The following is a 25019-nucleotide window of genomic DNA, read 5'->3' on the forward strand; positions in this document are numbered from 1 at the left end:
ACGGAAAGAGGGGACACTCGAAGGTTTCTAAAACACCTACAGTCCCATTCAAAAGTTTGAACACACCTACTCATTCCAGGGTTTTTCTTTATTTGTACTTTTTTATACATTGTTGAATAATAGTGAAGACATCAAAACTATGAAATAACACATGGAATCATCTAGTAACCAAATAAGTGTTAAACAAATCAAAATATATTTTATATTTGAGGTTCTTTAAAGTAGCCAACCTTTGCCTAGATGACAGATTTGCACACTCTTGGCATTCTTGTGGTGGTATTATTTATAATTTCATATACTCTGATATAAACTGGGTAGTTCAAGCCCTGAATGCTGATTGGCTGAAAGCCTTGGTATACCAAGGGTATGACAAAATATTTATTTTTACTGTTCTAATTATGTTGGTAACCAGTTTATAGTAGCAATAAGGCACTTCTGGGGTTTGTGATATATTGCCAATATACCATGGCTAAGGGCTGTGTCCAGGCACTCCGCGTTGTGGATGTGCGTTAGATTGTGGATGTGCGTTAGAACAGCCCTAACCGTGGTATATTGGCCATAAACCACACCCCCTCGGGCCTTGTTGCTTAATTAGAATGTTGATTCCCCAAAGGTGAGGCATTGGCTCGAACTGGGATGCCTTGAGGCCCGGCCATTCTAGTGTTAATAGAGCAAGAATGTAAACACAGTTCAAACACACTCCTACTCGTATGTCACCAGATGTCGGTGGAAGTGTGTTTTGCCCATTGCGTTCTCTTGTGTGTTCATGATGGACCAAGACTAAGATAAACCTCTATTTGGGTTGGGTTGACAAAGCATTGTGTGACAAATGGTGTCAGCCTTGTCTAATGCTTTTGGCTTGACACGATAGGAGGTTCTCACTCTCCTTTTGTCTTTCGCTCAGAGAGAGACGGGCGATGAGGATCAGTCATGTTATTAATTACTCTACCTGGCAGGGCCTTACTCAGGGCTCTTATGCATATCTCTACTGAGCCCTTGACAAATTGGGTAATTGTTTAGTGTGAATGATAAGAGGCAGGTCTGGCTTTGAAGAGAGACGTGTCCTTTGTATTTTTGCCAACTCCAGGCAGAAGGGGACATCATGAATAGGAATTGAATCATGCACTGTCTGACTGCCATGCCCATTAAATGGAGTGATTCTACTTCTATTGAGCTTTCTGCTTTGCTTCAACACTCACCTCCTGCTTGTTGCCTTTCAAAGTACTCTGTACCCGTCTCGGACCACTGCGACGCAAAGGAGATGACGATCAACTTGTATCAATCACAATAGGGATTTTGATCACTGGAAGCTCAACGCCACCAGCATCCAGCAATGCCACCACAAGGGTCCAAGCGCTATATATCATAGGCCTAAATCCAGCTAGACTGCTATAGATGTTACTTTATATAGCGGGCTAGGCTATTACAGTACTACAGCCCAGTGTTACTGTGTACCGTTTCAACACGTGCTCTCGTCCACAGACCCGTGTGGATTTAAGGAGTTGTCAGAGTTGAGGACAGATCTCGGGGGCCGATGGCTTGGGCGTGGGCCAAAGTCCTGTCACAGCGGTAATGGCTGTCCTTGAGGCGGCGGCCCAGGGGTGCTGCTTTTGTGGCCAGAGACACGGGCTAGAGCGAGCGGGCGGGCGGTCAGTGTACTCACACACACATCCCTCTTTATCTGGGAAAGTGAACCTCCCTGATTTGATGTTCCAGGGCTCAGTGATTAGTCTCCAACCTCTTATGACGAGAGCATAACTCCTCCCCCTTGTACCACTGGGAGAGAGTCAGGACTGGGCCCTGCTCCGGCTCAAACAGGACTGTCCTATACAAAACACACACTATGGCCATCTATTAAAATCCAGTGAACAATGAAGAAACTCACCAAAGGAATAAAAGACAAACAGCTCAAAATCCCAGCAGTCTCATCCCACCTACTATAAAGTCAATGTAAATGCTGAATCATCTCCATTGCGCCCCAGTTGACTGATAGAGTTGACAGTGATCTCTGGTGGCAGAGGTGCATGTACATATACGCCACCTCCATTAGCCGGTAACATTCCCATAACGCTTGTGTGCACGTCGGGAGCGTTCCTGCGATGTTAAAGATGCGCTGGGAGAGTGCAGCGTTAGCCGCTTGTCAGTCAGCCACTGCCTCTCCCGTAGATCTTTATAGCACGCCCACGTCAAGCCTGATGATCGTCTAAGCAGAAAAGGTGCAGTCTCAAGAAACGTTATCCTCTCGTCTAACCCAGACATCCTTTCATATCCGTCTCTGTTCTCTTTATTCAATAATGCCCTCTGCTCCCTCCCTGTACCACAGGGAACTCTCGTTGCTCAAATATCATACGCACAGCACCAGGTCGACCTTTGTTTAGTCTGAGCTTATGCTCTTTCCCTCAGACTCCTCTGCCCTTTATTTGACATAATCTCCCTTTCAAACTGCTGGGCATGTGCTCTGAGCTGAACTAGATGTGCCTCAAGTGTATAATGGCTGCGACAAGCAGGGCTGCATAGGAGTTGGGACTGTGGGTAGGCAGGCTAGTTATGTTTGTGATTTTTCTACTTGGAAAACCAGCATTGCGCTCTCATTCAACTTTTGATGTGAAGACTGACATTTTGAAAAGGGGAACAGTAATCTTATTCAATCCAAACGTGAAGCCCATGCTGCATTGACAATAAAAGTTTTAGTCTATTGATTTCATATGCTTATGGAACGCTATTATCTTTAAGCCAGGCCTATGTTGTCATCACAATGGACCAGTAGACTACACTTTACCCCCTGCTGATTTCCTGTGTGGTGCTGATCACCTCCACTCGTCTGTCTGGCCCCAGCCCACAGTGTCCAGTGGTCATGGAGGGGGCACCAGTGAGGAGCAGCAGCTGTACTGGGCGAAAGGCACTGGTTTCGGTACAGGCTCCACTGCCTCAGGCTGGGACGTGGAGCAGGCCCTCACCAAGCAGAGGCTGGAGGAGGAGCATGTCACCTGTCTGCTACAGGTAAGAGTCCTCTAGGCCTAGCTAGGTGTAGTACATCCTGATGATTTTCCCAAATGGCACAAAGTGTCACTTGGCTAACAATGGGAAGACCTATGCACTTTTACATAAGTCATTACTGTGTAGTTACCCCAGAGAAAGGCCTATATGTTTTGCTAAAATTGTGTGTGCTCCACTTATTCTCCCCCTGTCCGCCAGGTGCTGGCCAGCTACATCAACCCAGCAAACTGTGTGAGCCACGGAGAGGCCCCTACAGGGGAGAGCAGGGGCCACAACAGCAACGTCCTTCCCACAGTGCTGCAGGAGCTGCTCAGCCAGTCCTGCCTCATTCCAGCCATGTCCTCCTACCTACGCAACGACTCCGGTGAGTGAACCCTGTTCTTCTTTAGTCTTTATCTTGTAACTTTCCATGTAGGTTATGGTAACTCCCGTTAAGGATGGCTGTGCCTTTAACTGAAGGGGAAACTCGATGGCAAATTCCACAACAATCTATTTGACTGGTTGAACATATCAACATTGCTTATGAAGAAACATGCTGCCTTTTTCGTTCTATTTCAGTGCTGCATTTCTCAATGGCTTCTCCTGGTCTCAGACAATATAATGAACCTTTTATTGGAAAATAAAGATCAACCAGCTTTTGTTGTAGAGTAGAAATAAAAGACAGTGTCAGATGTTACGGGAAACGTAGTAAGCTATAGGATGAGGTGGTCATCTTATACGCATTACTATATCCTTTCTGCTTCTAGGCTACCTGGTAAATTGCAGTGAGAGCTAGATGTGTGTGTGAGTTGATCATTTCTTGATGAGACAGCAGATGGAGCTGCAGTATCTTCCTCTGACATGGTGATAAGAAGACCAATATCTCAATATACAATACATATATGTATCATTCAAAAGAGCCCCGAAATTCCAAGGGATGTTTCAAGTGTTTGCTCAGTGAAGATTTACCAGCTGAATACATACATACGACACAGTGCGGTGTCCACTTACACCCTTGGCTCTCACCCCCTCCCTTCCACAAAGATGTACTTCAGTACTCATTACCGATGATCTCTCTGTGCATATCACAGGACTTCATATCAGTCAGGAGAGGTCTTGAGTTACTGGGAGTACACATTCCTATAGTCCACCGCAGTCCACTAAATAATGGCACTGCTCGAACCCACAGCTTTAACATAACACTACTTTCAATATAAAAGGGTATATAAAAACAATCTATTCATGCTAAGAGGATATAATTATATAAAACAGTAAAGATATAAAACAGTAATATAAAGTCATTTACAATCTATCAATAGCTATTGCTTCTGTGGTGGTTGACGCTCTCCAAGCAATTTCAATTATCTGAATCCATGCTTTCAAAATACCCATCCACTTCTAATTCTGTCTTTTCATGCGACAGAACAAATACTGTCTAATTTGATTAGGTTACTTGTGACTTAGTTAGGTGGTAATTATTGTGTGGCAAATGGATTCGTTCTTTTGAAGATAGGATGCGTCCATTGCACGATAAGAACTCATTCTCTGATCTATATTGAACCGTTTTATTTGATATTTTTGAATATACAAAGGACGTCTTTGTTAGAGAATTTGTTCTGAGAACCCTTTATCTCTCGAGTATAGTTATAGAGAAGTTGAGTCAAGGTCATTCTTATTCCGAGCATGTACCATCATAATTCCACAGTACTGTTTGTGGGAAGTCAGTACTCGGTGATGTAATTGGGGTGTGATGGGCTTTCTGTGAAGGCATGATACGGTGGTAATCCGCGAAGGTAATCCCTAGTCCCCGGGGCCCGAGAGCTGACCCAGAGTTAACTGATCACCTGAGCTAGATGTTGGCTCGGTCCATTGCTCTGACTGGGTTTTCTGTCTCTTCAGCTCTGACCCTGGGGTTTCCAGAGGGGCATGCAGGCTTGTGTTCTTTCAGTTGGCTGATAACCTCAGTGAGGATTCATCCCAAACCCCTCTTAATAGGAGTGTTCAGTCCACCCAAACAAACCCCCACACGTTTAGTCTTTACACGGTCTGTGAGATAGTATAATTCATTTTCTCTCTTTTGGGGATAGTGGAATCTGTGGTTGTGGGCATTTTAATGGATGCTAGGTTTTGTCCAGTCATTAATGAATAGAAACAGAAATGTTGCTCACGGACCTTCTGCTATTGCCAGGAATAAAATGGAAAGTTGGCACACTGCCAAGGAAATAAAAGAACCTTGAACAAACCTTTTCATTGTGTTGTTTCTACAAATACACTGCTTCTAACGACCCCATCACAGGATACATTAGTGTTCTATGGACAGATTATTGGCATGTTTGATTTCAGCAAGGTGCGTAGACTCACCCCCCAAAATTCTTAAGCTTCTCAAGCTGTTTGTTCTGAACTAAAATTGGCAGGTAGGCCTATATCAACGTAGCTTCCATTCACAAGGACTTGCTTTGTGTTGCATATCAGATGGTGGCAGCTCATAGCTCTGTGTGTATATAGCCGCAACTGCCTCTTTGTCCGACGCTGTTAGTGTGTGTGTATTCACAGGAGCGTGTGTGTGCTGGTGTGAATTTAAAGCGCCCCTGGTCTCATAATTAAATAACAACAGAAAAAGAGATGAGTATTGTAATTGGTCCTCATTATCTGGTAAATGTCTCAGACACGGTCACGCGTGGTGTGCAAACATGCAGCCGTGGCTGCCTGCTATTAAGTAAAAGTTTACTGCCTCCTTTTCATTGTCACACTCCTTTCTCCTGTGTTGTAGTAATGGCAGGAGTTTTTCTGCCATTGAAGTCCTCGGGCGGGCCTCCTAAGCGGCAGAGATTTGTATTATTCTTCCGGACGGAAAAATGCATTCAGTGTAAATTTGAACAACTACCAGATATAAAGTATGTGGTAAAGATAATGGACCTATATACTTTAAAAAAATAATATAGTCTGTGAGAACTAAAATCACAAATAAAAGCTAGACAGTCCGGGAGAATAGATCATTTAAAAAACAATGTATTTAACAGTATTGATTTTATTTTTGCACAAAATGACACAGCATGGCAAATTGCATATAATTGTAGGAAATTAGCTTTAAAACTGCAACATTCTTTTAGCTCCATGGCAGAATATGTAGAATCACAGGGAATTTGCTTTTAAACTTAAACATTCTCTCAGCTGAAAAACTACAAAATTCTCTGATGCAAAAATGTAAAAAATGAAATGTATTGTCACTCACTGGATAGGTGCTTGGTAAGCACCTATCCAGTGAGTGGTACCATCACTCATTCATATATCTTTATGTACATATTCTTTATCCCTTTACACTTGTGTGTATAGGGTAGTAGTTGTGGAATTGTTAGGTTAGATTACTTGTTGGTTATTACTGCATTGTCGGAACTAGAAGCACAAGCATTTCGATACACTCGCATTAACATCTGCTAACCATGTGTATGTGACAAATAAAATTTGATTTGATTTAATGTACAACCAAGATAGTGGCCTCTAAAATGTTCTATCATATTCAGCTGCGTCCAGGCCACCTGCCAAACCCACAAACCTAAACTCATTTATGATAAAAAAAAAAAAAAAAAACTGAGTGATGAAACATTTGCCTTTTTAAAATGGACAAATCAATTGACACATTTTAACACCCAATTTAATTACAAATTGTGTTTTTAGTGATTAATCTACTGTGCAATATGGTCAGTTAAGTCGGTTTAGTGTGTGAGCGCTGATGGAAGCCAAGGGCTCATCTCACTCTGTTGTGTCGGCGCCAGCCCTCAGAGCCATGAGCTGTCAATAAATGTCAAGGGGCCCGCTGGTAATGAAAAAGTGGGAAGAGACCTAAGAGCACTCCTGCCATGTCTCTTTTTTTAATAACGTGCTGTGCTGAGGAGTGGGGGGAGGGTGTGTTCCTATCAAAAAGCATTAAGAGCTAGGTAGGGGGCAAGCAGCCCTGGGTGTGTGTGTGTGTGTGTGTGTGTGTGTGTGTGTGTGAGTGAGTGAGACAGAGGCAGACTTGGTATTCAGTAGGAGTGTTGCCCTGGTGACACGGGGATGATGTTCTACTCATAGGCCAGGATCAACTGTTATAAACCTCCATCTCATTCCTACATAATGCACTGCTTTCACTTTGTATACCATTTACCTTCAATGCCTTTGCATTTTTTTCCCTCCAGGATGCTCGTATAAACAGTCATGAAATTCCTTGGTCCTTGCCGCTTGGATTGTGGTGTTTTCGGAAAAGTGCAGATACCTTTGCATCATGAATGACACCAAACCCACACACATCAGTCTTAACCCACACACATCAGTTTTAAGATAAGGCTACAGTCCAAACCCGTTCTCATACCATTCATCCAGTGTCGCTACATTAAAAGCCTTGCAACTAGCTTTGTTAAAGGGATACCATACTAGTTTACATTAAAAGCATCATTAAGGCTACTACACCACACTGCTGTCTGTCTTCATTCATCCTCAGTGTGATGCCTAATAGCCGCCGTGATGTATATCTTAGCCCAGCCTGCCCCTGCACTCCTAAGAGGCACCGGGGGAAACCCTGTTGTGTCCCATTGTTTAGCGTGGCCCCTGTTCCCTCCCTCCCTCTAACCCTCAGTCCGACTACCCGCCTCAGGCCGCACTCATTCCTCCTGCTAATCTCCCAGCTCGGCCGCGCCGCTTGCGTATTGTTCCACATTACTCATCGGTGTCTTGGCAATCCTTTTGGGACGCATTACGCCACCGCCACGCACTCCATCACAGGAAGTTAAGCCATTAGTGAGAGGTAATACCTTTTAATGTCACTGCGAAACTCATTTATTTTAATTGAAAATGTCCTTTCTCCCCTGGCTCGCTCCCCTCCTACCCTCAAACATAACCCTTCTCCCCTGCACTTTACCATCCATCCTTGAGTATGCGCGTTGTGTGTTAGGAACAGCTTGTTCAACAGTATGCATGTAGTCAATGCTTTAAACAGCTTGTTAAATGGTAAGCATTTATTTTATATAACCTTTATTTAACTAGGCAAGGCAGTCAAGAACAAATTCTTATTTACAATGACGGCCAAACCCGGACGACGCTGGTCCAATTGTGCGCCGCCCTATGGGACTCCCAATCACGGCCAGATGTTATGCAGCCTGCATTCGAACCAGGTACTGCAGTGACGCCTCTTGCACTGGGATGCAATGCCTTAGACCACTGCGTGACTTGGGAGTCAATTCTTTTTACAGATTTTTAAACAGTACGTACATTATCAAAAGTATGTGGACACCTGCTCGTCGAACATCTCATTCCAAAATCATGGGCATTAATATGGAGTTGGTCCCCCCTTTGCTGCTATCAGCCTCCACTCTTCTGGGAAGCTTTTCACTAGATGTTGGAACATTGCTGCAGGGACTTGGTTCCATTCAGCCACAAGAGCATTAGTGAGGTCGGGCACTGATGTTGGGCGATTAGGTCTGGCTCACAGTCGGGGTTCCAATTCATTCTAAACATGTTCGATAAGGTTGAGGTCAGGGCTCTGTGCAGGTTCTTCCACACCGATCTCAACAAACCATTTCTGTATGAACCTCGCTTTGTGCACAGGGGCATTGTCATGCTGAAACTGGAAAGGACCTTCCCCAAACTGTTGCCACAAAGTTGGAAGCACAGAATCGTCTAGAATGTCATTGTATGCTGTAGCCTTAACATTTCCCTTCTGGAACTAAGGGGCCTAGCCCGAACCATGAAAAACAGTCCCAGACCGTTATTCCTTCTCCACCAAACTTTACATTAGGCACTATGCATTCGAGCAGGTAGTGTTGTTTTGGCATCCGCCAAACCCAGATTCGTCCGTCGGACTGACAGATGGTGAAGCGTGATTCGTCACTCCAGAGAACGCGTTTTTCCACTGCTCCAGAGTCCAATGTCGGCGAGCTTTACACCATTGCAGCCAACGTTTGGCATTGCGCATGGTGATCTTAGGCTTGTGTGCAGCTGCTCAGCCATGGAAACCCATTTCATGAAGCTCTCGGAGAACAGTTCTTGTGCTGACTTTTCTTCCAGAGGCAGTTTGGTACTCTGTAGTGAGTGTTGCAACCAAGGACAGACGATTTTTACGCGCTTCAGCTCCCGACGGTCCTTTTCTGTGAGCATGTGTGGCCAACCACTTCACGGCTGAGCCGTTGTTGCTTCTAGACATTTCCACTTCACAATAACAGCACTTACAGTTGACCGGGGCAGCTCAAGCAGAGTAGAAATTTGACGAAGTTATTTGTTGGAAAGCTGGCATTCAATGACGGTGCCATGTTGAAAGTTACTGAGCTCTTCAGTAAGGCCATTCTACTGTCAGTGTGTAGTCTGATTACAGAACACAGTTTGGTTTTGTAACGTGTTGTGTTTTCCAACAATGTGATTTGTTCACTTCTTGTCTAGTTACTTAGGCTGTATTACTAGCTGCTTTATTCATCTTGTATGTCCTTGTCCATATTGATTCAGACACGATGTGCACATTCACGCGCGCACACACACACACACCACATTCAGGTAGGTGCAACTGACAATTAAAATGTTGTGATGTGCGTTCCAGATGGTAGTCGACACATCTGAAACCGAGCAGATCTGACCCACACTCAACCTTTCTCGTTAGAATGCAGAAAACACATTCTAGTGGAGGTTAAATTATTTCCCCCATGTTGCGTGTGACTGGGAACATGCCTTTTTGTGATATTTGAAGAAGCTCAGAATCCTAATAAAGCAAACTCATGGAACATGCTCTAAGCATGAAGACATGATGTACTTCTTCACCATATTATTTCTCTTACTGGCATCTATGCATTGTATCTCACATAAGCACATGTTTTTGCTTATGCCTACATTCTCCCACAGAATCCGTCATAGATGAGGCTTGAGTCTAATTCATATATTCTCATTTTATTGTAAAAATGTTCCCTATTGCACAGTACATCTAGAGTTTAGTTTATTCATGTGTTTATAAAAGCTTTGATTTTTATACAGAAACTGGATCACTGACACTACCCTGAAATCAACATGAACAAATAGCCTACAGCAAAATAACCAAACAGAATGTGGAAAGAGAGAGAAGATTAAGTCTGGCCTTATGTATTAGTAAATGCGGAATGGAGCTTTTTGCCAGTGCCCACAAGTTACTTTCCACCCCTGCGGATGATTTAATCACCACAGCAGACTCTCCTTTTATAAAAAATATCTCTCTCTCCACTTGCCTTTTTATTGCAGATCTCCAGGTGGTCAATTTGAATTTAAATGTGTAATTGTCATTTCCACTCCTTCTGCTCTCTTTGCAGATCAGTTATTGTTTAGACAAAATAGACAGAGATGGGTTTTCTCTCTGTTGTGATGTCTCATATCATGAGAAGCGGTGACTAACACTTTGTGTGTAGCCTATCTGACGGCAAGCAGCACAGTAGATTACAGCGCCACGCCATGCCCCTGAAACCATCCGGACCAGTGACGTCAATATCCCTTTGTCTGTTTTTTTTTAATCCACTTGATAAAGGAGATTGGTCGGTAACACTGTCCGTTTCCCTCATTCTAATGAGTCCAAGGTGAAGTTAGTTCCCCCCAGGCTGTGCTGGCCTGCAGCCCAACCCTGTCTATCGCACCCTCCTGGATCCAGCACAGCCATGGTCCTGATGTGTCCACCAGCTCACTATTATCTCTCTGCTTCATGGCTGTGAGACGCCACCTCCCACGGAACTCTCCACCCTCAATCTCTGTGTGAGGAAACTGCTCCCCCTCCTCCTATTTTAACATCTTGTCGTTTGCACCTTTTTTATAACTAATACCTAGTTAGAGGGAGGAGGAGCGTGGCATGTAAAATCCAGTATACGTTTGTTGGGGTTAGATGGAAGCTTGCTTTGTGCCTTGTCGTTTGGGGGATCACTCCCACTCTGGCTTGGCTCACACAACGGTGTAGATGTAAACAAAGACAATGACGAAGAGGTTAAGGAAGGTGCCAACGATTCCCAGCAGGGCCAAGATGGACTCCTCCTGCTCCTCCTTGCTCTCTAGCGCCCGCACCTCCTCAATAGTAATGACCGTTGGGCCCATGGCCATGACGCTCGCCCAACCTGGCAAGGGTGCTGCTGGCACTTATCTGCAGAGGGGGAGAGAGAGACAGAGGCAGCCCACCTGACATGGAGGCACATACAGAGAAATGAACATTAGATAAGAGAAACAGAACACAAGCCCACAATCCGAAGTGAACACAGACAATGGGAATGAATTTAGATGTTGCAGTTTAATGCTGCACTGCTATGATGCATCCAACTCCCCTCCCCACTAGTCCTCTCCTACATGTGCTTTATATGACACCCTGGGGAAAACTGAACAAAAAGCCCTCGGCTAGCCTAGCCAACAGAATCCTCAAGAAGAAATCAATGGTGATCGAACCAAACAATAGACATGCACAGCACAATGGAGATTTAACTGCAAATGCCACTGTTTATTCCCTGCCGTAGCTGTTGCTGTGCCCACCGCAGTAGATTCCTAATATTCGGCATCCCTTACGGTCTATCCGCATTGAAAATGTTTAACCTCCGCAAATGTTCAGTAACATTGGAGCATGATTTTAATGAGCCCCTTTACATCCACCCTCTTTTTCCCCCGAAGGCGGTTCATGATTCTCCCCACCCCTCCGTCTAAGTAGATTTCCTGAGCATGATGTCCCTACTGAGCAGTCTGAAGGGAGAGGACAGGGGCTCTGGCTAGTGACCGCCCTCCAGGGAAACCTACAAGCAGGTAAACCATGCCACATCCAGCCAGTGCTGAGAGGCAGGCAGCACAGAGCATACAGCCAAAACATCACCAGCGTCAACAATAAGCAGCCCCCTCTGAAACAGGCAGATCCTACCATATTTCAGAAAAGAGACAGAATTGAAAGAGGAGAGATGAGAGGGGTGAAAAAGGTGTCTTACCCTAAGGCGTGTGAGGAGCTGGGTGACATCCAGCATGCTTTTGGGTCCTCAGCGGAGAAGCATGGCCACACACAGGAGCCTGCATTTGGGGGGGACGGGGGTAGGCTGGCTGCGTAGCCACGCTCCCAGCGTCACAGATAGAGGAATATATGGTAAGGAAAAGGAGATCCGGGCTCCAAACTGCGTCTTGGTGCGCGGCACTGTACGCAGACACTGCTCTCTGTGAAAACCACCCCCTTCTTGCCCGGATTAATTCTCCAGTCCTCTGCGCCACCCCCTTGGTTAAATACTGCCTTGGTTTTGGTTGCGGTATTGTCTCCTTTTTGCTTTTGTTATTTTATTCCTCAGGTCTCCACCACCAAAGCTGAAGCACTAGGGGCTTCTTACGCTCCCCCTCCCCACTACTCTCCCCATCCTACCGCCCCACTCTCCAATTCCACCACAGCCCCCCTCTTCCTCCTTGGCTCTTGTTGGCTCTTTGACCCTCTTAGCAGCTCAAAGAGAGAGCCCCAGTCTCTGTGACAAATGTACACGCCCCCACCCCTTCTCTCCTCTCCTTGCGTCCTTCCTTGCTTCCGTCTTTCTGGAGCAGAGCAATTAGTGCCTTTCAGAGGCGCCTCTCTCTCGCCTGCCGCTGAAACCCGGAGCTACAGCCGCGCATGGTTACTCTGGAGCCGCTAGTGCTTGCGGCAACTACTACCGCGCCTCCAGTCCGCTGTAGAACAATCGACTGATACTACAGACAGCCCACGCCACAGCAAGTGTTATTCCAAAGAGCCAGTAAAATCCCAGAGAGCTGTTTGTGAACAACCGGAGAGCTGGAAAGCCGGAGTGCTGCTGCGTAGCTGTTGCTGTGTGGGTCTGCAGCTGGTGGCAGCTGTGTTGTGGCGGGTCCCCTGTGCAAGACGTGCCGTGGGAGAGCCGTGCATTGCATAACCAAGCAGAGGAAAAGAGGCCAGGTCCTGGTGGCTGTGGCGGCAGGAGTGAGGGAGGGAGGGAGAGAAGGGAGGAGGGACGCTTTCTGCCATCTCCTCCTCTTCCGCTGTGGGGGCTGGTTGAGCACCAAACAGAAAAAAAGAAGGGAGCGAGAGAGTAAATTGGGGACGGGGGGGTGAAGTGACCCCTTCCTCAACGCTGCACGGTGGCAGAACGTCTCCCTTTGTCAAGCATAGTTCGACTGTCATACCTGCGAAGGGAGAGAGGAGGGGGAGGAAAGGAATAGGTGGCTAAGAGATGAAAGGCTGTAGAAAGATGTCGGGCCTCATAACATTTGCGACATTTCAGAAAAGTCTGTGCACGTAAAAAAAATGTTCAGTCTTATAAACTTGGTGCGAGCCATACATGCACCTTTCCTGTTATAAATCAGACCTGTCGCAAAATTGTGCGAGCGCTAACAAGCATTAAAACGCCGCCTGAAAAATGCCTTCCATTAACCATGGTGACAATAACGCTCTTTGTTTGCTGTATAATTTGGAACTATGGTCGTTAGGCCATGACAGTTTCTGAAAGAGCGATGGCAGTTTTCATCACATTTCTGTGGAGGTGTGGGCAGAATGTTTTTTATATTTTGCAGTGACTTTTTCGAACTCAACATGCATGCTGCCTATAGTGAGTGCCTGCCAACACATTCTGCAAAATTGATTGTATATGTATTTACTCAGTGGGTTGAATACTTATCTAATCAAGATATATTTGTAACATTTGTAAAAAAAACAAGTATTTTGTGTAGATCGTTGACAAATTTTTTATTTTCAATCCATTTTAATCCCACTTTGTAACAAAACAAAATGTGGAAAAAGTCAAGGGGTGTGAATACTTTCTGTAGGCACTGTGTGACTGCTAGGGCCGGGCAATTAAGTTATAACTACCACAGTCATATAGGCTACCCTTGAAAGTACCTCGGCTATGGCATTGTCTGTAAAGGTACACTACGTCTTTTTAACACTAGAACCGCCTGGTCTTTCAGCCTAGCATATTTTAAGCTTATTATGTTACTAGTCTTTGCTTAGTATCCAGAGCAATACTGCCCCGCAAGTGGTCATGTGCTGAACACATTGACAGCGGGGAAGTTCTTGGAAGAAGTGATTTTTCAAAATCGAGCATCACCTCTTGAATTTAGTTATTTGACAAAGGTAAGTGTCATAGAATCAAATGTAGAATATGCTCTTTCTGATACTATATACACTGAACATTCATATAAACGGAACATGTAAGGTGTTGTTTCAAGAGCTGAAATAAAAGCTCACAGAATTAGTCCATACGCACACACAAAAAAATTTATAACATCTTGCGCACAAATTTGTTTTCATCCCTGTTAGTGAGCATTTCCCCTTTGTCATCCAACTGACAGGTGTGGCATATCAAGAAGCTGATTAAACAGCATGATCAGACCCAGGTGCACCTTGTGCTGGGGACAATAACAGCCACTCTAAAATGAGCAGTTTTGTCACCCAACACAATGTCACAGATATCTTCAGTTTTGAGGGAGTGTGCAATTGGCATGGTGACTGCAGGAATGTAAACCAGAGCTCTTGCCAGATAATTTAATGTTAATTTCTCTACCATAAGCCACCTCCAACATCGTTTTAGAGAATTTGGTAGTACGTCCAACCGGCCTCACAATTGCAGACCACGTGTAACCACGCCAGCCCAGGACCTCCACATCTGGTTTCTTCACCTGCAGGATCAACTGAGACCAGCCACCCGGACAGCTGATGAAACCGTGGGTTTGTACAACCAAAGAATTTCTGCACAAACTTTCATAAACCCTCTCAGGGAAGCTCATCTGCACGCTCGTCGTCTTCATCAGGGTCTTGACCTGACTGCAGTTTGGCAGTCGTAACCGACTTCAGTGGAAAAATGCTCACCTTCGAGGCCACTGACACGCTGAAGAAGTGTGCTCTCCTCGGGTAAATCCTGGTGTCAACTGTACGGGGCAGATGTCAGACTGCGTGTATGGCGTTGTGTGGGCGAGTGGTTTGCTGACGTCAACGTTGTGAACAAAGTGCCCCGTGGTGCTATGGTATGGGCAGGTATAAGCTACGGACAACAAACACAATTGCCTTCTGTCGATGGCTGTTTGAAAGCACAGATACTGTGATGTGATCCTGAGGCCCATTGACGTGCCATTCATCCGCCGCCATCACCTCATGTTTCAGCATGCTAATGCACAGCCCCATGTCGCAAGGATCTGTACACAATTCCTGGAAGCTGAAAATATCCCAGTTTATACTCACCAGACATGTCACCCATTGAGCATGTTCGGGATGCTCTGGATCGACGCGTACGACAGCACGTGCCAGTTCCCGCCAATATCCAGCAACTTCGCACAGCCATTGAAGAGGAGTGGGACAACATTCCACAGTCCACAATCAGCAGCCTGATCAACTCAATGTGAAGGAGAAGTCACGCTGCATGAGGCAAATGGTGGTCACACCAGATACTGACTGGTTTTCTGATCCACTTTTTAAGTTATTTTTGAACAACCGATGCATATCTATTCCCGTTAATGTGAAATCCATAGATTAGGGCCTAATGAATTTATTTCAATTGACTGATTTCCTTGTGAACTTTAACTCAGTCAAATCTTTGAAATTGTTGTATGTTGTGTTTATTTTTGTTCAGGATTACATGTCTTTGCAGGGGGGGGAAATGAACAGTTAGCAACCCAATTAGAGACCACCAGTGTTTTCGGGTACTTCAAATCACATACAGAATGATTTGATTGAATCAGTCGGTGAAGTCATATAAAACCACATTAAACAGGATATCTATGGCGGTGCTTCTGCACCTGCATTTCTTGCTGTTTGGGGTTTTAGGCTGGGTTTCTGTACAGCACTTTGAGATATCAGCTGATGTAAGAAGGGCTTTATGAATACATTTGATTTGATATGTGCTCCACCGTTTGTTGCTGTTAAAGTTGATGAGTCGACAGCTGTTACCAACGACTCTCATCCCTTGCCATCATATCGAGACTGAGTCGAGACAGACTTTTTTAAAACAGAAGGATCGGCCCCTTCATGGCTTGACCCTGGCCCCAGGTCAGCGCTGCGGTTACAAGCCTGTTTGGAATGTGGTCTTAGCAAGCCATGACTGTCCACTACTTACATAAAGACTTTCTCTGCTTTGCAAACAGATCGTACCGCTAGTGTAACGTACATGTACGCTTGCACAGTTTTAGCAGCACAGCACTCTGCTCTACTTTACATAGGGCACATTCCAGTGCTCCTCAGAAACCTGGTCCACAGAGAGCTCAGTAATGGGATTGTGATGGGGGTTGGCAAGAACACCACTAGATACAGCTGCTCCATAACTTCCTTTTGCCCCCTAGGAAGAAGGGAGACCTGGTTAGGTTGGCACTGGTGACTCAGTGCCCCAACCGTTACCCTTCCAGCTGCCCTCTCATAGGGCACTGCGGCAGAGACGGGAGGAAGGGGGTGATAGACCCCACCCACGCTCCCTCGCCACAATCCACTCCCAGGGACGACTCAATACTAACCTGGTTAACGTCACTTCACTTGATTTTATGCCCATTAACGGTAAACGTAGTGCATGGAAGGTTTTATGAAGACCTATGAATGTCATATCCTGTTCTCTCAGCAGTTTTGTTGTGGCAGCAGGGAATTTCTAACTGTCATTACCTAGGCATTACTGAGCTTGTACCAGAGCGCAGTATTGATTGGTCGTGCTGTTTGCAGCAATGTTGAAATTGCTACCTGATCTGAATGGATCAACTGAGGCTTACATTTGAGTGGATTAATGCATGCTACATTGGCTTACATCTTGTTGTATGAACCAGTTAATTTATTGTTTGCCTTTATTGGCACCAGATCACTGAACACTGATAGCCCCACTCCTAAATTTCTAATAACCTGAACCCTTATCGTTCAGTGTCCACTTTCGAGCCAATGGTAGAACTCTCCTCAGCCCTGGCTTCCTGGCTTTGCGGCGATTGTTTAACCAGCTTCAGTGGATGAGAGGAATGCCTCAAACAGTGATGAATGGATGAACACCTCACTGATCATTAGGGTCCACATATACCTATCACTCTAATGCTGGGAAATTACAAGACAATTAATGGCAATTATCAGCAGGGAAAATTCTACAGCATCAGCCTCTATGGTACCCAGGCAACCCATTTGAAATTACTCCAATCCCATGAGTCGAATTACAACTGTGGTAAAATGATTAGGATCCCTGGGGTTTTGTTCCACCCAGAGGAACGACGTGTTCTCAAGGGGACTGGGGAGGCTTTTTTACGGTTCAGAATTTTCGCTTGATTAGAAACAAACAACCTACCTTGATTATGGCTTTTTGTCTCCATTGAATTTATCCCTAAAATGTATCCACCATCCCAAATTGTTTCATTCCATGGTATAGATATGCCTACTTGACAAACAAGAAACCAATATTCTCACGCTAACCACTTCTATTGATGTTGCTGAAGCTTAAAAAGTTTTTCAGAAACTTGCTTAGTTCAAAAATGTTCTCAAGATTAAAGAATCAATTCAAAGCAGCAGATCAGCTAGCCGTTAGGCCCCTCTCCCTGGCAGATCTCATGGTTGGTATTCCTCTTCACTTCCCTTTGTTTGACATTTGCTCATCCTCTCATCTCTCCTGTGTTGTGCCCTGCCTGTCAGTCTCAGTCCACTCTGGCACTCTCTCCCCCGCCGTCTCCCTAAGTGTCCAGAGCTGAGGGATCTCCTGGGCTCTGACGCAGCCCGCCTCAACCAGCCCAGAGAAAACACACTTTCTTTTCTCATCAGGCCTGCCACCATGCGCATCGCTGATCCCTCCCCATGGACGGAAGACAGATTGGGAGAGAGGAAAAGAAAATTGGGATAAATATCCAAAATGATATTTTTTAAACGTCAAAACATGCGCTGAAAGCACAGGTTTTGACTTACTTGGCCTCTGGCGGACAGAATGCTACTACACCAGAGTTATTCACCAACAACAATCTGTTTACTTTAGTTTTCACTTTTTCCCAGCATAACAAGGTTTTTCTCCGGCTCATGTTTTTCTGACGTTCCATGGCGCCGGTACCCCATTTTCACCCCTGTACACTAATTTACATCACAGGGGTGTCCTTTTCTTTACAGGTGCCCTTTTTAAATCCCTCTTTTCACTGTGTGGAGGCGTGGATCCCGCCTACTCCCCTCACTATGAAATACCAAGCGTCAGTCCTGGACTTGTCAGCTCTAATTACAGGGAGAACTCCTGCTCCTCTACAGGGATAGCAGGGCTCTAAATTGGAAGGATAGTAATGCAGGAGGTAGTAGGCAATGTGATTTTTGGGTTAATTAAAATGGAGGGGCTGAGAAATATGATAGGGGTCCTAATGTCTTATTTTTAATTTTATTTTTAAAGACCGTTTCTTCAACCACCCAAATGCCACTGTGGTCGTGTTAGAGTTCACAAAGTTTACGCAGCTCAAGGATAGCTGGCTTATTGTAGAGTACTGTATGGTCTTGGGAACTAAAGGGACATATGACCTCACTAATTACAGTTAGCCAACAGTCTTACTGTTGATGATTGGATTTGAAGTTTATTACCAGCTCACAAGGCTTTACCAATTTTGGGGATTAATATCTGTGGAAGCCAAAAAGAAATGAAGTACCACTAAATATGACTATATATTATAGAATTGAGTAGAGATTACCATACTAATGATGATAATGATGATAATGAATAATAGTGGTGAAAAATGGCATGAGAATAATGGGACTTTTGGGACCCAGGGTGAATAAGTTTTCCGTACCCTCGCACCATTTGAAGCTTTTATTGCTTCTCCGAACATATGAAAATGATGCCCCTCTGGGTCGAGACATTACCACAATCAAATGGTTGCATAAGCAGGTTCTCTGGGCTATCTGTACACTGATGTTTGGGAAAGGTCTATTTTTCCTCTACTATATGAGAAATGTAAGTCATTACCAACTGATTTTGCCATGTCAGCAGCATTTCTGCACGCAGTAGGGCCCACTTATTTGGGACTGGTAATTGCTTTGAATAATTTCTCACTAGTTCCTGGTCCAACTTATTTCAAGCAGAATGGCATCAATGAATATGGGCCTTATATTATGCTGTAGTTTGCATGCTAGACAGCTTTTGCATGATAGAAATAAATAGAATAGCTGATATAAAGACCTATTGTCTGGGAGAAGAAGAAAAATTCCCATTGCAAAATAACGATTTTTAACCTATTCATTGATGGAAATATCAGTCGATGTAAATACATTTGACTGGTCATGTTTATCGGTCTATAGGTTAATTTGCATAATTTAGTGGAATTAAATTGACCCGTGTACAGTATATTCGTTATGTATCTCAACACATGCGTAGGCCTACAGCAGGAAAGGCCTTTGAGGAAAATGGAAAATCTGTCAGATCGCAAGAGCTGTTGCTGCAGCATCTCAAACAGCAAATGCATAGGCAATGGAAGGCAGGCATTGTCACTGCGTCACACATCACTTTGCAATGAGCTGGAGGCAGTATGCGTTTTCAAAACGCATACTTAATTGTTTGAAACCTGAACGTTTTACTTCATATTATGAGACATTATTACCTTGCTTCAAAGTAGCCTAGCCAAAATCAGACCATATCCGTGGAGGCAATTATTTTATATGAACTTTCTTTCATTGTCCAGTAGCCAAAGGCACAATCCTAGTCATATTATCAACCCTTGTTAGTTGTTGCATATTAGATCTCCCCTCTTTCTTTATTTAGAACTGATATTTTCATCTGTCACATGAAACCGCTCATGTGCGGTGCGCTTTGACATCGGTGTTTTCCTAATTGCATTATGGAACGAACATTCGCACTTAACCTACTGCCTTGTGCGCATTACTGCGCTTAAAATGTGAAGAAATAATAGTAACAACATTTTAAGCTAAATGTTCTGATCTGTTGCATCAGACTGGTTGCTTTTTAAGATTTTATTATATAAAAATAAAAAAAGATGTAGCTTGGCCTACTGGTTGTATGAATTTGGGATCTATCGTCCCACAACTGTCCCAGTCTGTTTTTCTGTTCTTTCTTGACAAGCTGACCAATAGAATAGGTCAACTCTTCTACTATGGAGATAGTAGATTGACATATGCTAGTGATTTTGTTGTCCGTTACTCATCTTGTTGACTGAGGAAAAGTAAATGTGGACAGTAATATAATCTACAAAGTGCTCATCAACATTTGATAAGGACTGCACATCGTTGTATCCCTGATGTAGGTTTCGCTATCCTGTGCCCCTTTGTAACATTGGTGCCAATAGTGGAACATGCTTCCCCCTTTGTTTTGTAATTGAGTAGATGGCAGGTCATTGTCTGGTTAATGACTTCAGTGATCAGAACATCCCGTTAAAGGGACATCTGGTTTAAATAATGCATTTAGTTTCCTATGGAACATTGAGATGTGTTGTGATAACTATTGCATGTATTCTATAGGTTTAAGGCAAGGGAGAGACTCCTCTCTTCAATGTATAGAAGGGTGTGTATGCTACGTGTATACTACTCTTCCTCACCGGTCATTCATAAAACCTTGAATTTGATTTAACTATTTGTCCTTCAAGACTCCAAACCCTAAGTTGGTTTTTGGATTTGTTGTGCCATATGCTAGCGATCTACCATGCTGCTCTGTGTTCGTGGTGGGACCTTACGGTGAGTTCTGTTATTGCTTTATTGACCTCTAAGTTTTGTTTGGTCACCTGCTGTTTTCTCCCATGATGAGCTGAAATGGAATGGAAACAAGTCCCCTGGCTTAGTAACATGTCACTAGCCCCAGCAGTGACACACAATGACAGGGGCGGCCTATTTACTTCTGTTTAGACGACTCAATGTAATCGAAGAGACAGACCAAGGATTCCCTGCAAAGTGGTGTGTAGCATAAACATCGCTGATTACATTTTTGCTGACTCAACAAAATTATATTTCGAATAAGCAAAATACCCACTAGGCATTGACGTCCCCCCCCATTCCCCTTTGCCACTATCTTATTTGTTTCATTAAATAATACCTGCAAAACACCCGTCTCAACGTCAACAATGAAGAGGCAACTCCGGGATGCTGCTATTCTAGGCAGAGTTCCTCTGTCCAGAGTCTGTGTTCTTTTTCCCATCTTAAACTTTTATTTTTATTGGCCAGTCTGAGATTTGGCTTTTTCTTTGCAACTCTGCCTAGAAGGCCAGCATCCCAGAGTTGCCTCTGCACTGTTGACATTGAGACTGGTGTTTTGCGGGTACTATTTATTGAAGCTGCCAGTTGAGGACTTGTGAGGCGTCTCTTTCTCAAACTAGACACTAATGTACTTGTCCTCTTGCTCACTTGTGCACCAGGGCCTCCCACTCCTCTTTCTATTCTGGTTAGAGACAGTTTGCGCTGTTCTGTGAAGGGAGTAGTACACGGCATTGTACGAGATCTTCAGTTTATTGGCAATTTCTCGCATGGAATAGCCTTAATTTCTCAGAACAAGAATAGACAGACGAGTTTCAGAAGAAAGTTCTTTGTTTCTGGCTGTTTTGAGCCTGTAATCGAAGCCACAAATGATGATGATACTCAACTAGTCTAAAGAAGGCCAGTTTGATTGCTTCTTTAATCAGAACAACAGTTTTCAGCTGTGCTATCAATTGCATAAGGGTTTTCTAATGATCAATTAGCCTTTTAAAATTATAAACTTGGATTAGCTAACACAATGTGCCATTGGAACACAGGAGTGTGTGACGGTTGCTGATAATGGGCCTATGTAGATGGTCAATAAAAAATATGCCGTTTCCAGCTACAATAGTCATTTACAACATTAACAATGTCTACACTGTATTTTTGATCAATTTTATGTTATGTTAATGGTCAAAAAATGTTGGAATTTCCTTGGTTTGAAAGAAAAGCTAAGTGACCCCAAACTTTTGAACGGTTGTGTAGGTGCCGTTAAACATCTTGCTCACTACACGTCTGCTGAAGAGAGATGTAAGAGAGCATGAGAATGAGTTTTGATCAGTCATGAAAATGAAAGTGGTGAAAACATGTTGGCTCACTATTTAAAGAAGATGAAGAACAAGCTGATGGATGGAAAAATACCAGAGTTCTGGTGCGGGTACAGACAACTAACGCTACCAAGCAAAAAAAATAACAAATACTTGGAGTCAAAGTATCGATAAGTCGTCCAGAATAATATTGAGATATGTAACTATCAGCCCCACCACTGTTTACTACAGTTTTACTACCTCCCCCTCTATCAGAGCCAAACCCCCAGTTGTCCAGCCAGCCCTGTTTGTCCACATGGTCCCCTGTGCCAGGCTGCTGTCACTCACTGCCACCTCTGGGGAACCGCAGCCAGGCTACTGTGACCTACATAGGCGATCCTCTGCCTGTATGCTTGGCATTTTAGCCTCTCTCGCGCTTCTCTTATTCCCACTTACCTCTCCGTACTTGACTAACCTCTTTCTAGGGCCCTTTTTTGCGCAATTATGACATGCCTGAATTGTAACCTTTATTTTAACCTTTAAAGCTTTTTCATCAAACTGTCACCTTTTTGTCAGATGATCCAGCACCACCATCAACTTTTATTTGTCACATGCCCTGAATACAACAGGTGTAGACCTTTATAGTGAAATGCTTACTTACAAGCCCTTAACCAACAATTCCGTTTGGAGAAAAATACCCCCCCAAGAAATAAGAAATAAAAGTAACACGTAATTAAAGAGCAGCAGGAAAATAACAATAGCGAGGCTATATACTGGGGGTACCGGTACAGAGTCAATGTGCGGGGGCACCGGTTATATTCAAGGTAATATGTACATGTAGGTAGAGTTATTAAAGTGACAATGCGTAGATAAACCGACAATAGCTTATTTCTTTTTGCAATCCTCATTTCTGGATATGGCTTAAAATACAGGATCAAATACTGCTATGTCACATGTGTAGAACCCAGCATCCTATCTGACACATTTCACTTAGTGCTGGTATACAGTAGGAGGAGCAGGAGACGGGGAACAGGAGAAAAGGGGCAGGGTGGACTTGGCTTGTTCCTCTTGTATTGAAGCTGCCAACAGCGTCGGTGGTAGAAGAGGAGTGGTCGCCAACAGCACTCTTATCTGGCATTGTTGTGCGAACACTAATTTGTCAAGTACACAAAGGCAGGCGGTGGCAGTGGCAGCATCGCTCCCTCTCTCCATCTCCTCCCTCCTTCCCAGAAGTGCAGGCCTCTTGTGTTTGCACACTCATTCTCTTTTTCTTGGTTTCTTATCTCATTCCAAACCCGGAGCCACAGAGGGGGGAATGTGGCTGCTTTAGCTGAAACATGTCACTGCGTTGGGTTTGGTTCGACAAACAGATGCAGCCCACTGCTGAATCCTGAGCCGACCCCTGCCACTAGATGGAGTGACACTCCTTGTGACGTGTTAAATAATGCCAAATCGAAGGCCACTTGGAGATTAATAATGGAATATTTATTCTACATTTGTGTAATTCATGCGTAAAACATGAAACAAGAAAATGAGCACAGTTTTCATATTGCCATATTCACTATGCAATCTTATTATAAATATAAAATGAATTTAAAAAAATATTTCCATGTTTTTTATGTTGTGTTTGTTGACATCTTTGGAGGAAGTATCGTACAATCCCACACACACTTGCACCCAACCATGAACGTCATCCTATTCTCTTTAATATCCTAAAAAGCTCCATTCCAAGAATAGCTTTCAACCTAATGGCCCATTAAATAGAAAATGTTGAGCTGTGCTGGATCCCTTCGTTTTCCATGTCATTTAACTTCCTCAGCACGTCTAAATTGGATAAAGTGACAGTACCGCTAAACTTTGTCACATATGGAAAGGGGAGATGTTGAATTATAACTTTCACAAGGTAGACATACGTCAACTCTGGGGTCTCGTTTTCTGTGTTTCCCGTCAATGTTAATCACCCACAACGTCTCCCTATCAAAATGACAGCGATTAAAAATACAAATGGCTGGTGTGTTGTTACATTGACAATAACAGGGTAGGCCGAGATAACATGGCTGGGGTACTCAGAGGGTGCTGTTTTCTTAATGCTTGTACTTTCCTTTGTGGACCAGCAAAGGCTTTCTACTTTCAATTGTAGTCGCACATGCATTATGTATGCAGCTAACCCTTGACTGAGTTTCTCAACTCTGTCTGGAGTGTCGTATTTCAACATCACACTTAGCTTGATGTAATATTTCAACCTGCTCTTTGTGTGATTTCTGAGTAAAGTTTGTAATAGAGTATATTAGATGCCTCCCCCTTGCCTTGTGGCTTTTTGGATGACGTCTCTGAATTGCTTATTGGTTGTTCCAGCCAGGAGACATTTCAGGTCATCATGTCTTGGCTCCACTGTTACATTCTACTGTTTTGATCTCGTTCTCCTTAATTAATTGTGTTTGGTTTGCTCACCTCCCTCTCGCCTGTTTCTTTCTTCCTCTCACCCGTCAGTTTTTAGTCTCTTCCTGTCATGATAGTTAGCCCTATTTCCTGCAAGGGCTTGACATCGGGGTGACAGGCTGTTGATGATATGCAGATTATTTTAATGACGGATTCCCAAATAGACTGGAATCTTGTGATGCATACGAATTTGGATTAGTAGCACCAGTTAGGCACCAGTGTTTGAAGGCCCAATCTGTCTCAGTGGTGTTGACCCTGCCATGCCCACGGCTAGAAGACTGCCAGCCAATGATACGCTCACCCAGCTCCGATGAGAAGTGGTGTGAATAAATACAAGGCGTTCCCCGTCTTCTCGTGTGTCAGAAGCAGTTGTGAGCACTGTTGAGAAAAGCCGATTTAAACTTTAACCAACCCACATGGCAAAAATAGACATCTCTGTTGGTCTCTGACCTTCCCAACTCTAGAAAGTACCTGGGATTAACCACCCCAGCCCTTTGTTAAACTGTTTGCATAGCCATGGTCCTCCAAGTTTCTTTTTCAAAGTAAACCATAATATATTGTTCACCCCAAACCATTAAAACCATTGTAAGCCGATTTTAAGATAAAGGCTTAGTCTATAGGCCTTGTTTTTAATATACAGTATGCAAAGAGCGTCTCTGTTTTGTCTCTGGGTGGTTGAGATTCTGTTGTTTTAGAGAATGCATCAGTGCTCCAGTCCATCT

General features: G+C 44.1%; 1 protein-coding gene across 1 annotated transcript in view; it reads left to right on the top strand.

The window, feature by feature from the left end:
• Window positions 1-25019, top strand: part of birc6 (baculoviral IAP repeat containing 6) — a 150874-nt gene that overhangs the window by 79473 nt on the left and 46382 nt on the right. Inside the window, exons 63-64 of the mRNA XM_038960502.1 lie at window positions 2836-3000; window positions 3196-3361. Of these exons, the coding sequence (XP_038816430.1) occupies window positions 2836-3000; window positions 3196-3361 (331 nt within the window). The remainder of the gene's footprint in view (window positions 1-2835; window positions 3001-3195; window positions 3362-25019) is intronic.

This window comes from Salvelinus namaycush, chromosome 22 (assembly GCF_016432855.1).
Source record: "Salvelinus namaycush isolate Seneca chromosome 22, SaNama_1.0, whole genome shotgun sequence".
NCBI lineage: Eukaryota > Metazoa > Chordata > Actinopteri > Salmoniformes > Salmonidae > Salvelinus > Salvelinus namaycush.